We start from the raw sequence: 13,247 nt of genomic DNA, 5'->3' as shown, positions 1-13,247 counted from the left end.
GGGGAAGAGCTTTGCCGTTGGTGTGAATGAGACTGCATGCGGACAGCAAAAAGAGAGAGACATACGCAAGAAGAATAAAAAGACGGAGAAGAGAACAGTCAACAGGAAGGAGAGGAGGGGGGGTAGTGGGCGACCAGCTTATGTAACAGTAATTTTTTGTTTTTCCTTGTGAGGCGGCGATGATCACCGCTGTGCACGGAAACACATGACGTTAACTCTTTGCTAGAGCAGTACAGAAAAGCAACGGGAACCCAAGAGTCACAGAAAGGCACATACATGCACGCACACGGGGTGAAGAGTGGAGCCTTCAACACGTTCTCCACTCGAAGCGATCGACTAGTAAATGCGCTTCCTCTCCCCCTTCTCCAGGATGCGCATCGCGTCGCGGTAGACATCACGGTAAGAGTCGCTGTTCATCTCCGCGACGGTGCTTGGCCTCTCTTCCACCTTGAAGATCCGCATAATCCTCTCGGCTGCAAGGAGCGCGACGGGAGGATATGGGTCTGCAAGTACAGTTCTCCACGTGCGAACCTCCACCCCGCGGCGATCGGTGCTTTGATGGCACAGCAACAAAACCAATACATGCCGCGCACGGCACACTGCGGCGACTTGGCTCTGCTCAAGGCTACGGTACAAGCCCCACAACACACGAAGCCCAATGAGCTGGACGGCAGCAGCGCTGATGCACAGCACGCGCTCCCGAATAACCATGGATGAGATGTCACTGGTCTCGTGGGCAGCATGCAGGTGGAAAGAGAGCCGCTTCGGTACGCAAAGAAATTCGATAAGGTGGTGGTAGAGCGCCATGGCCGTGCGTATATCGATGGCATCCCCGCGGTCGAAGAGAACCACCTCCAGGACTGCGCGGAACGTGACGGCGTCCCGGTGTGGGGACGTACGACACAACAAGTTCAGAGAGAAAAAAAGTGAAGCGCACACGTCACCCATGCGTGCGCGATTGCCGATGCGGCCACGGCCATCCCTGTAGTACACCAAGTCGCGTACAAGTTTATCCGTCAATTCCCGATGAGTGCTGTCCGGCAAGTAGCGTGCGCTCCAACGAAGGCTGACAAAGGCGAGCCGCCAGGCGGCGGTGTACACTTTAGTGTCACTGGCATCCCGTTGTCCTTCCAGTAGCAGAGGCACTGTCTCCGCCGCCTCAGACAGCAGCTTTTCGAGGGCTTTCACGAATGCCTCTTCATCCCTGCGGCGAAGCGACTCAACTGCCTTGAAGCGCGCCTGCGTGTGCTTCTCCAGCTCTGCATCCTCCGCGATCAGCCCCAGCATGTTTTCCACTAGCGGCAGCACAACGTTCCAGCTCTTTTTGGTGCCGTCAAAGTCACACTTCACAAGGCTGTCGGCGATGCGGCGCGGAAGCTCCCGCTGCAGCGAATCGGACATGTAGTACAGGAGCGGAAAAACATACCAGAAAAAGTCGACTGAAATTAAATCGCTGAAGGCGCCCGCTCGGGCCTCGGGTGACAGCTGACCAGGCATGCGCATACCGCAGCGCGCAACATGCATCCCCTGCCGCCGCGCGGTGCATGCCACAAGCACCTGGAAAAGTGCCTTGCGCGCGCCTGGAGTGGTGCAGTGCCGGTAGACGGTTAGAATATCAGACATTGCGGAGCTACCAAGCTTCAGAAAGGCCACCTCGTCGATGGTCAGATTTTCGGCAGCAGCCACATCCACGTCTTTGTTTGATAAAAGACTCCGCGCGAACGCTTGTGCCAGAGTGGTGAACGTCTCCGGGTGCAGTTCCCAGAGCCCCGGCAACTGCAGCGCCTGAAAGAGCACGCGGCAATCTGCCAGGTGTCGGTAGCACGGGGGCACCACCGCCAGCAGACACTTAGCTGCTGCCGTCCATGTCGTCTCATCGCATATGCTCAGCACAGCTTGTCGCTCCATCACAGTGAACACCATCCACACCACCTCCTGTTCGAGCGCCTCAGTGCACCCGGGATAGGCGCCAGCGGGGTCGACGAGCTGCACATGCACGCCCAGGTTGAGAATGAAGTCGTAGACATGATTGCGCACGCATAAGTAGTCGCTCTCCATCATCGCGAGCAGCATAGGCAGGTAACAGATGGTCACTGAACGGAAATGCAGCTTCGGCTCAGCGAAAAGCAACTTTGAGGCGTAACTATCGCAGAGTTGCTTCATAAAGAAGAGGGTGGCCTGCATCACGTTTGGGTTGGTCTTGTAATTCGCCGAAAAGGATGACATGATGTTGACCTGTCGCTGGACAGTGGACTCCAGACACAGAAGCGGGAACTGATCCGCGTACGGGGGGCACCACACGCGCTGGAACATAATCTCGTTGTAGCACTTCACCCCTTCGTTCTTTTTCATGGAGACGCCCATCCACTTCAGGTACGGCACAGCGGATATGGGGACGCTGCCGCCTCCCCCACTCCCCGATGCCGTCGCAGAGAAGTCGGCCAGCAGCGCGAACTCTGATGCGTAGCCATGCCGTGACGAGCGCGTAATCGAACTAGCCAGGCGCTCCAGTGGCGCCTCGCGAAGCAGTGCATCCACCAGCTTCACTAGGTCGTGGCTGACATCGCCGGAAGAGTGAGCGCTGCAGAAATCCTTCACGTTTTGAAGGCACTGTCGCGACGGCGGGAAGCTTTGGACGTAGTTCACTAGCAACATCATGATGCGAGGCCGCCGTCCCGGGTCTTGTGCAAGGTCTAGGCAACATTGATACACTTGGTTTCGCCCCTGCGCGTCACTGAGGAAGCGCGCGAGCTGAGCGGTAGTTTCGCTGTCCAGTCGGCCCTGCGAACACCGCGCCGCCTCCGTAATGATAAGCTTGCTAAGGCCCTGTTTCTCCATTGGGACACACAACCGCTAATGCTCAGGAAGAAGAAACAAGAGAATGAAAAGTAGACCAGAAATCATCCGTTGCCTGTGTTCTCGAGGATGACGCAAGCGCACTGCCAAGACAAATGAGGAAAGGAAATGAGCGCTTTCCGATATGCCGCCTCGCCCCCTGTGGATGACGAGACCGGCAGGAGAGGTGAAATGAGGATGCAAAAGCGAGAGAGCAGGGGAAAAGCCTGGTGGTGGTGGTGGTGGTAGTAGGGGAAGGGGGGTAAGGGGATCCACTCGACCAAGAGCCGAGTCGAGACACCATGGAGGACGCGCTGAGAAGAAAAGCGCACGGGAAAGCATACAGAAGAGTGCCACATTGAGGAGAAAAGGGGGGGGGGCACGTTTGTGTCCTTGTGGTGATATCCGGGCGGACAAGGAGATCCCCCAGCAGCCACACTGCAAAAGCAGTGTAGGGAGTGAGAAGAGAGCTGAATGGGAGATGACAGCATGTCGAATTACGCGGTGCACTCGTCCTGCTCTTCTTCCCTCCTCCCATCTCATCCACAACACCTCCTCCCCTTTTCCTGTCCACTTCGAAACACACGAGGGGCCCTTTTTGTTGTCGGTTTCTTATTCCTCGGAGGGAGAGAGTGGTGGTCCTCGCCGGTGAAGGGTCGTCTCTCTTTTTTTTCTTCCTTTTCCCTTTGATTTCGTTGAGTAGGGGGTGATATGCACACGCCTAAAAAAGAAACACCATCCTCACCACTCCAAGGTGAGCGATTCTGCTCCCGCACTGGTTGCTCCTGTAAACGTCCATCGAGAAAGATGAAGAGGGAAAAGGTGTGTCCTAGTAGTACTGGGGGGGGGGGGAGAGAGGAATGGAAAGCCATATGCTTTCGAATCCTCATCCCCCCCCCGGAAAGGCACATACTGCCCCGCTAGTAGGCATTACGCGTACCAGTAGCTTACACGTTACCTGTTACTCAGAAAAAAAGAGATCCGCAACAAAGTGGAAGCGTTTCGGCGCGTACGACTTCACGCATCGAAGGTCAGCAATGCGGACAGATGCAGCCACCTCTTTTCCGAGCTCATCTTCGACGTCTCTCAGCGCCAGCTGCGCAGCGTCGAGCTTGTCGGAGAGGAAATGGTAGTGCACAATGCCGCTGATCCGCCCTGCCTCGTTGCGCTTGAGGAACGACGCGGCGCGGGAAAGAAAAGATTTGCACGTAGGAATGTATCCCATCAGCACACGGTCACACTTGCCCACCAACTCCTCCCCCACTTCGCGGTTGTCGCCGCACACTGGGTGAATGAGGTGGTCCACCTTGTTCAGCACGGCGTTCAACTTCACGAAGTCGATGCTGTCCGGATTCTTTTCGAGGGCGTGAATAGCTGCCACGTTACCATGCATGGCCAAGGGCAGGGTAAAGTATCCGATGCCGCAAAACATATCTACCACGACCTCTCCACTAGCAGGGACTCTGCCAAAGTGCATTCGCTCTGTCGTGTTGCCGCTGCTGAACATTACCCGCGACACGTCGAAGGTGTACATAACACCATTCTCCACATGTGATGTAAAGGTCGATGACGCCGTCCACCGACTAAGCGTGCTCTCCAGTTCATCTGTTGTCATACACGAGGGTCGGCCTTGCTTTCGTGCATCTTCCCAGCGGCGATACATGAGGTGTCGCAGCGACGTCGCAAATTTTGTAGAGGCTGTGTCTGCCTGGAACAAGATTTGCAGCGAGGGGCGACGGAGCTCGCCAACGATACCGTCCACATCCACAAGTACCACGTCGACCAGAACTGGAGCGAAGGACTCGGCAAGGAAGCGCGCCAGGGGGCGAACCTCTTCTACTGACGTGCCGCTGTTCAGCCGAATTACCACGACATGGCCGTGTACCTCGAACTTTCGGGGAAAGAGACGGCGAGCGGCGTCAGCGGACATATCTGGGAAGGCCGCGCACACGTTGGCGGTGAAGACGTCAATTTTATTCGGTGCGACTCCCTTCAAGAACTGTTTCCTGGCGGGATCCTTTTTCGTCCTCAGCCTTTTCGGATCATCTCTGGGGAAACGGAAGTGTTTGAGCACATAGTGCAGCACGAGAACTACCACCGCCGCGATAAGCACCACACGAGGCGCCGCAAGCGGCATCAGTGATTCCAGCCAAGTGAGTTTTTATTATTAATTTCGGTGTGGACTGGGCGAAGTAAAAGGTGCGAGAGGCGAGGTGGAAAAAAAAAAAACATCCTAATACACACAAGATAGAGGGCGTTCTGAACGAGTGAAAGACCCATTACAGGTGTTTTCTGCGTCACCGCCTGCCATGAACGCTACCTCCACTCAAGGGGGTGAACATGGTGCCCTACAAAACAAAGGTTTAGAGAGGAATGCAAACACGAGAAACAGCCCTTCACTTCATTCGCTGTGCAGCCAGCAACCATGGCTTCTATTCGCCCCCAGCCTCCCCCCCCCCGCCCTCCTACTCTTCCTGTCAAGCTAAGCGACAGATTTTTTTTTTATGCGCTTCGAAAACGAGTTGTTTCTGCACCAGTCACTGAGAGGCATGCGAAGACAGACGGCCTCATAACACTTTGTCCATTGTATCCACCACATAAGCAGAGGGGAGGAGGAAGGAATTACTCGTCACGCATATAATAAAACGAACGATATGGTGACGCTTAGGATTCAATGGCTATTCGAGTTTCTTTCTTGTTTGTTGATGTGCTCACACCAGGAAGTGATGGTATAGGTGAAAGGAGCAGAAAACACAACGATACCGCCAAGAATTGGCGGAAAAAAACGGTCCACACACGACAAACAAAGCGCACATACCTTTTTTTTAAGAAGAGGAGAGGAAATAGACTCTCCAGCTGTAACTCGAGGAGGGGGGGGAGGGGGTTAAACAGAAACGGCGCCAAAAAGAGTCGCAGGTGGGATGAAGAGAAGAGAGGCACAGCGAGGCAGAGTAAAAGAAAAAAACTTGTCCACGCGAGCAAAAGGAAATAAGTAGCGGCAAGATTCATTGTGTATACCAGATCCTCCGATGAGATATCGAGCCGCATCAAGCAGCACATGCTCTTCACTTAGAAAACAAAACGCTGACAAAGTAGCCAAACATTTCAGCTATTCCCCAACACACGGGTGAACCCGAAAAAAAAAGAGACGATATAATTTGGCTGGATGCGCCTACTCAGCTGTACGGCTGAAGAGGAAAGCCGTCAACCCTGCCCCTGTGCCTTTGGCGATGTTGCCTACTAGAACTCGATGCTGTGCGTATCACTGCCTTCCTCCTCCATCTTTTCTCTCTACTTGGTCTCTCTAAAGAGTGTGTGTCCCCAGGGCACGCCGATCCAGGTTCCACTCTGGCCAAGAGGTTCGAATGCCAATCCGCATCACAAAAGGCGACGCGGCGGAGCCGTGTCAGAAGTCAACGACGTCCCGCCGGGGGTTCTCAGAAATGAACTCATTGACTGTCCTCACGAAAACCCTCATTAATCTCAGCGGCATGAATCAAGAAAGAAGAACAGTGAATTATTGCATATGACCTGCCGACGCTCTACGGATACACTGCTTCCCTCCAGAAATCACAGACTACGCATGCTTCTCGACACTGGTAGTCGAGATAGACCAGAGCTACAGCATACTTCTATCGACACAACGCCTCCCATTCTCGTGCAGTGTAGCGGATTCAAGCGATCCATGAATGGGTCGTCGACTGCAGAGCCACGCACCCCTTTCGAGCCTGCTCGTCTACTGCCTGCACGCCACTCTGGCACCGCAGGTACCGTGTTTATTACGTCAGACTAGCCGATGGGCGAGACTTGGTATGTCTATGCAAAACAACAGTGCAACACAAACAGGCGATGCTAAGCAGACCCGCTGGGAACGTACGCACAAAGCAAAAACAGTTGTTTTGGGTCAGACATGTCACTTTTCTCCCCCTTCCCAGAGTACCTCCCCCCTTTCCCTAAGTCATTCAGTCAAGCACATGTCTCTCGTGAGAAATGCGCCGGTTACGCGTTAGTGTGGTGGATGATGTCAGGGTTGCACTGTAGAACAATTGCAGGGTAGAGAAACATCACACACACACACACACACACACGAGATGCAGTCCAAAACATAAGAACGATGAAAGAAACAAGGAGGCGAAGAATTTCCAGCGTGAAAGCAGAAAACGCGGCCGACTCCCCCCTCCGCCAAACAAAATACGGAGCCATCGTTGAATCCGATCTTTACAAAAGAAGTACCAGGCTGAGCTCGGGTCTCATGAATCTATGCGCGGTCACGGCTCACCATGAATATTCTGCGTTAGGGGCAACACACTGCCCCTGCGAATGAGTTGCGCTCCTCTTTCCAATCTCAGCCTTCGGCATGTCAGTACTCTAAACGCTCAACCAGAGTGAGTATACTCGCTTCGTCGTCACCTGTTTACTTTGTGTGTGTGTGTGTGTGTGTGTGTGTATCTACGTTTGGGGGGAGGACGCCCGGGGAAAACCGAGCCGTCAGAGTCACTTGCAGCACCATCACCCTGTTTGTGTGAGACAGCACACTGTTAATGTACAGCCACACATACAGATACACGTGTGCCTACATCTTGCTCTGTGCTTGGAGGTGGTCAATACCCATAGACTGTAGCGCCTCTTTCGCCACCCTCATGAGACGGCCGCAGTCCGCGAGCGAGGTGTGTCCAATGATGCCAAAGCGAAACGTTTCGGCCCTCGACGCTTTGCCGGGGTAGATGATGAGACCGCGCTCATTCAGGTAGGTGTAGAACTTCTTGAAGTTCCAGCGCGGATCCGTTGGCATGTTGACACATACCACCATGTCGGCGCAGCTGGGTCGGCTTTCGTCCAAGAAAAGTGTGAAACCCATCGCCTTGACGGCTTTGCGCACAAGTTGTGCTTTCGCCTGATATGCCCTTTGCCTACCTGCCAAGCCGCCGTCGCGCTTGTACTCCACAAGTGCCTGCTGTAGCGCCATCACGACATGGACCGGCGGCGTGACGGCAAACTGACCACTTGCATCAAACGATTTCAGCTGCATGCTGAGGTCGAGTGTTGCGCTACGAGCGCACCCTTTCATGTCCTCAATGAGAGCGCGACGGGCCAGGATAACAGAGATTCCAGGTACACTGTGTAGGCACTTGTTTGGGGCGGCAATGAGCACATCGCATGCCCTGTCATAGCTGCATGGGATACCACCAAACGCGCTGATGCCGTCAATGATGATCTTTGCGTTAGGCAGCTCACGGCGAACTACTTCGGCTATTTGCTCCACTGGGTACACCATTCCAGTGCTGGTTTCATGGTGTACGAGACCCACGGTGGTGATGTCTGGGTGGGCGCGGATGATAGCCTCCAGACTACTAATTTTAAGCTCCTCGCCTTCACCGAGCTTCAGCATCACCATCGGGAACTTTAACCGCTTCGCCACGTACTCTTGCTTTTCAGAGTACTTGCCAGAGTTGATGAGAAAGAACTTGCCACCCGTGCGCGGAAAAACGGTGGAGATGGCTGCCTCGATGCCCATCGTCCCCGCACCCTGTTGGAGGATGCACACCCACTTCTTCGGGTCTAATTCGGCCAGCGTGATAAGCTCCTCTCGGATGAACTTCACCGCCTCCATAAAGCGAATATCGCGGCTGGCGTAGTCAGTCAACATGGCCTCCTTCACCGTCTCCGAGGTCATTAAGGGACCCGGGGTGAAAAGAATGGACTTCTGAGGGGATGGCATCCTTCGCAATGAGTCACAACAAGTCTGAAAGAAGAAACGGAAGCTAGTGTATCAGTCGCTTGCCCCTTTGCTGAAGTTGAGAACACAAAAAAAAAACCTGCAAAGACACGTGGTGGGATATAAAACGGTGGCGAGTGTTTGAGGTGCATATTTTCATCAGAGGTACCGAATACCGCGACTGGTGCAACGCGGGTGGTCAGCGATCACCGTTTGACGTCCCCCACCCCTGTGCGATTTTTCACACGGCACAAAAATAAGCCACGCCCAGTACTCCACTCAACGCCACTGCAGCGCAGCGAACCACCCAGCGGTTCTGCAATATTCGCTCAGCCACCGAAACGACACATGCAGAACTCGTGGAAGAGCCTCTCCAACTGCAAGCCCACTCCCTCATATCACAGCACCCGCCGACAACCTGTCCGCCAACAATCCAGCAATCGAAATCTCAAAAGAGGGCAAGATCCAGGGTCCTGGGATGCTCAAGAAGTACTTTCAAGATGCGGGTATTAAAGCGCTGAGACCACTACGCTCGAGAACACTGAGCGCTCCCCACCGAAACCCAAATACAACAGAAAGGGTAACATTCAATGATATTCTTGGGTTTGAAACGTCCATGAGCCAGAACGCAACGACATAGGGAAAAAGATCAGCTGTAATTACGAAAGCCGAACGCACTGTGTGAAATGCGATTGTTTTTGACAACTCCAAGAAGCGACTCACTGCCTAGTGATACGTCCACAAGATTCTATGATGGAGACTGTAGCAGCACTGGTGGGTGGACCTGCTTCCCAGATTCAGCGAAAGGGAAAATACATTGGCCGTGCTCTGTATAACTGAGGCTATCTCAGACAAATAGTAGTGATCACAGAAGGTGCCGTTGAGTACCTCTTCCTCTCAGTCAGCACGTACTGTTTTTCCTTTTTTTCCTTTGGAGGAAGCGAGCCCAGTGCTCTACCTAATTATCAGCGTACGAATGCTGGTATCAAGCGCTGCAATACTCTTTCGAAACTCCACAGCAACGTCCTTGTCAACATCCATGATAACGTAACCGATCGCCTTGTAGGTCGAGAGGTATTGCAGACGAATGTTACAGTCTAGATCCACTGCGATCTTGTTTATGTCTTTCAGTGCACCAGGCACGTTCAGATGCACGTTAGTGAGGCGGAAACTTGTCTTTTCCACCGGCGGTGGAACGAGCTGCGGAAAGTTGACGGCTCCAGCGGTAGTGCCACGGGTCACAAACTCAGCAAGCGCTGTGCCCACTTCCACACCGATTGCTTCCTGTGCCTCACACGTCGACCCACCAACATGTGGCGTCAGAATCACGTTCGGTATGCCTTGAAGAGGCGTTTTGTGCAGCTCCTTGTTCGATACAGGCTCTTCCGGGTAGACGTCAATCGCAGCCCCAGCGAGATGTCCTTCGCGCAGTGCCCCTGCCAAGGCATCAAGGTCGACAATTGTACCGCGACTCGCGTTGATTAGGTACGCGCCCTTCTTCATGCGCCGGATTTGCTGGTGCCCAATCATTCCCTTGGTGATATCTGTTTCGGGTACATGAATGGTCACAAAATCAGCATAGGTGAGCAGATCGTTGAGATTCGCGATCTTTGTGGCGTTGCCAATCACCAATGTCGGGACAACATCGTAGAAAATTACGTTCATGCCAAACGCCTCGGCGAGCACCCCTACCTGTGAGCCAATGTGCCCGTATCCAACAATGCCGAGTGTTTTGCCGCGCACCTCGTAGCAGCCCAAGTGAGTCTTGTTCCACACACCGCGATGCACCTCCTCGTTGCGCTGCGTTATCTTTCGTGAGAGGGAGATGATCTCACCCATCACCAGCTCGGCAACACTGCGGGTGTTTGCAAATGGAGAATTGAACACCGCCACGCCACGCCTATTGGCATACTCCAGGTCCACTTGATTCGTACCGATACAGAAGCAGCCGATGGCGAGAAGCTTGGGTGCTGCGTCGAGCAACTCCCGCGTCACGCGTGTTTTGCTACGGATGCCAAGAAAGTGAACATCCTTGATCCTCTTCAGCAGTTCGTCAGCCTCCATTCCACTGGGAAAAGCTTCCACAATACAACCTTTGGACTCCAAAAGATCCTTTGCTGCTGGGTTGATGCCCTCCAGCAAAAGGGCATGATAAGGAGTGTCGACGGCGACCGGCTTCATCGCGAATATTGAGAAATCTCACCGAAAGCCGACCAACAGAGATGCTGCAGCGTAAAAGGCAAATCGGGAGCACAGTATTGCCTGAAGCCACGATATTGTACGCGGTGGTGGAAGAGAAAAAAAAACGGCAAGGGGAAGGGTTTCCCGGGCACGTAGCCAGAATAATAATAGTAGTCTACCAAAGAGAAATTGATTGAGAAACAGGAGAAGAGTTGACTGCAGTGGTTCACGAATCAACACGGTTATACTCAAGGCCCATAAAGTGCACTTTGTCCGCCGTGAAGAAAAAAAGAGCAGCAATATCAGAGAATACAAAACCCCCAAAAAGTCCTAATTGCCTTCTCAGTAGCGAAACGTGCTAGACACATTCTGTAAGACAGATCAACTGCCCTACGAAAAATGGACTTTGAGAGTCACAAAAATCTGTTTTACTCTTTAAAAGAAAGTTCAAGAGCCTGGAGGTGAAGAGTTTTTTTACCACACATTACGAGTGAGGGAAAGAAACTAAGGAATAAAAAACTACCCGGGTTGGAAGTAATACATGAACAGGAATATAGAAGGGAAATCACAGTAAAAAAATGGCCCCGCAGAATGTGAGAGATGCTGCAACGCTCAGAAGTGAGGAGCGCGGCACGCGTGCAGAGCAGGAGTTGACGTTAACGGGTAAGTGGTGTATCGTTTTTCCTCCCTTAGACTGTGTGAGAAAAATCAACCATACGAAAATAATCTTCAGGCTAATTCCTCGCGACTACGGTTTTGCCTGGTTTCAGGACGACGGAAATGACGGGAAGCTCTCTGTGTTGTCCCCCAGCTGAACAGGCGAAAAGATGGGTGTCTTTTCGCCTCGGCGCTCCGCATTCACGATGCGCTGAATTCGAAAAGAAACCTCTTCCCGCACGGCTGATATGTTCTTAGGGACATGGAAAACGCGTGGAATCGACACCCAGCCGAGGCTCACTCGTATTCCGCGATCAGGCGATACGAGAACCGCTTGGGACGCGAGACTAACATCAACGATATCACCTGTGACAACCATTGAGGTACCCGGAACCACATAGCAGCACCTCGTTCCTTGTAATTGCTTTGCGACATCCTTCGTAATGTCTTCTTCTATCGACGCGATGATTGGCTCTACGCCAAGATCCAACAATGAAAAGTCGATATATTTGGAGGTGAAGCAGCCTTTCCCAGCCACCATGGAATCTAGCTCGCAGCTTATAGGCGCATTGGGTCCCATCATTATTTCTGAAGCTTCGTCTTCCGAGCGACTCCTCTTCCCTCTGTCTCGGGCTGGGGGGATCACTAAAACGTCGTCGCGCGATGTGGAAGGTGACCTGTCATTGCTGCTATTGTAGAAAACCCCGTAGTGAAATTCTTCCAATATTGGAATTGAATCACCATTTCCAGCGGAGTCGTAAGCTTCCGCTTTCTGGTCACCAACGCCGTTGATACGCCTGGGAAACCTAACTCTTTGATTCTTACCTCGTTCAGACACGTATCGCAAAAACTCAAGAAGAGGAGCCAAGTGCTTCTTGTCAGCTGTTGCGGCGTTCATCTCGAGGTACAGTAAAAGACCGTTTTTTTTCCTTACCGTATAATGCTTGGAAAATAGAAAATGACCGCACAGAAAAAAAAAGAGAACAATAGTAGGTTGCTTATCGCAGAGCTGAGCTATTCCTGAATGTCGCGATGAGCGGGTCATACGCCTGCGCGGGGTGAGCTGTGGGGTCGTCTAAGTCTCACGTGCACGTGATCCGCTCAGCAAAGGGTACCACAAGATATAGCTTGGCCTGCATCTTTTCAGCAGTCACTTTCCATGCACAGCTGCTAACGTCACCTCTAGGGAACTCTGTTGTGTAACGCTGCGACCGCGAGGGGAGACAGGTCCCGAAGCCACAGTTTCTTGTGCCTCCATATTTCCGATGAAGCGATGTAGAAAAAAAAACTTTTCACGAACCGCTAAAAGCACACGGCAGGTATCGAACACTGAGCTTGATGGGGAGCAACCCATCTGCATTGTTACCGCGTTGGAAATCTCACGCCTCGTTTCTTCCAGCGCACCGACCCCGCATTCCTCCCCCGATAATCCTATGACTCCCTTGGCGCACCCTGTGCCAGTGGCGGGGGAAGGGGCTTCGTGACCGCCATGGCTTCCCAGTCTGCATAAGCGTGCCCCCCTTCTCCTCACATCCAAGACCCTCTCAGGTACACGGCTTGTAAAAATATGATGCCCTGGCATTTTGTTTTTTGCCCCACGCGGTCTGTCTTCACCGCCGTTTCTTAGTGCCACCGTCTAACCGATCCCGGCCGTAATTGAAGCCGTCGTCACGCCACCCGCGGTCACCTCTTTTTTGAGTTGTTCGACTCATTCGAAAAGTCACTCTCGCCCTGTGAAGGCGGTGAAATTTTACCTCAGCTTCCATCTCGGCGCAGCGTCCCGTGTGTAGGTGAGGCGTCCTTTGTGCCCCCCCCCCCCCGGCGCGCTAAGATGCTACTGCCCATTGGCGGTCAAAAC

General features: G+C 53.0%; 4 protein-coding genes across 4 annotated transcripts; all 4 read right to left on the bottom strand.

Moving 5' to 3' along the window:
• Positions 1–336: 336 nt before the first annotated feature.
• JKF63_07697 (uncharacterized protein) lies at positions 337–2,838 on the bottom strand (the record flags this gene model as incomplete). Its single annotated transcript, XM_067903628.1, has 1 exon — positions 337–2,838. One exon carries the CDS (start codon positions 2,836–2,838, stop codon positions 337–339), a length of 2,502 nt encoding a protein of 833 aa, XP_067759828.1.
• A 958-nt stretch (positions 2,839–3,796) lies between these two features.
• Positions 3,797–4,972, bottom strand: JKF63_07696 (uncharacterized protein; the record flags this gene model as incomplete). Its single annotated transcript, XM_067903627.1, has 1 exon — positions 3,797–4,972. The coding sequence occupies one exon, from the start codon at positions 4,970–4,972 to the stop codon at positions 3,797–3,799; it is 1,176 nt and encodes a 391-aa protein (XP_067759827.1).
• Positions 4,973–7,408: 2,436 nt separating this feature from the next.
• JKF63_07695 (uncharacterized protein) lies at positions 7,409–8,554 on the bottom strand (the record flags this gene model as incomplete). The annotated part of the gene is made up of 1 exon (XM_067903626.1): positions 7,409–8,554. The coding sequence occupies one exon, from the start codon at positions 8,552–8,554 to the stop codon at positions 7,409–7,411; it is 1,146 nt and encodes a 381-aa protein (XP_067759826.1).
• A 951-nt stretch (positions 8,555–9,505) lies between these two features.
• Positions 9,506–11,972, bottom strand: JKF63_07694 (uncharacterized protein; the record flags this gene model as incomplete). The annotated part of the gene is made up of 2 exons (XM_067903625.1): positions 9,506–10,726; positions 11,691–11,972. 2 exons carry the CDS (start codon positions 11,970–11,972, stop codon positions 9,506–9,508), a joined length of 1,503 nt encoding a protein of 500 aa, XP_067759825.1.
• Positions 11,973–13,247: the final 1,275 nt, after the last annotated feature.

Source organism: Porcisia hertigi, chromosome 3 (genome assembly GCF_017918235.1).
Source record: "Porcisia hertigi strain C119 chromosome 3, whole genome shotgun sequence".
Taxonomy (NCBI): Eukaryota; Euglenozoa; class Kinetoplastea; order Trypanosomatida; family Trypanosomatidae; genus Porcisia; species Porcisia hertigi.
This window is presented reverse-complemented; position numbering and strand designations above follow the sequence as displayed.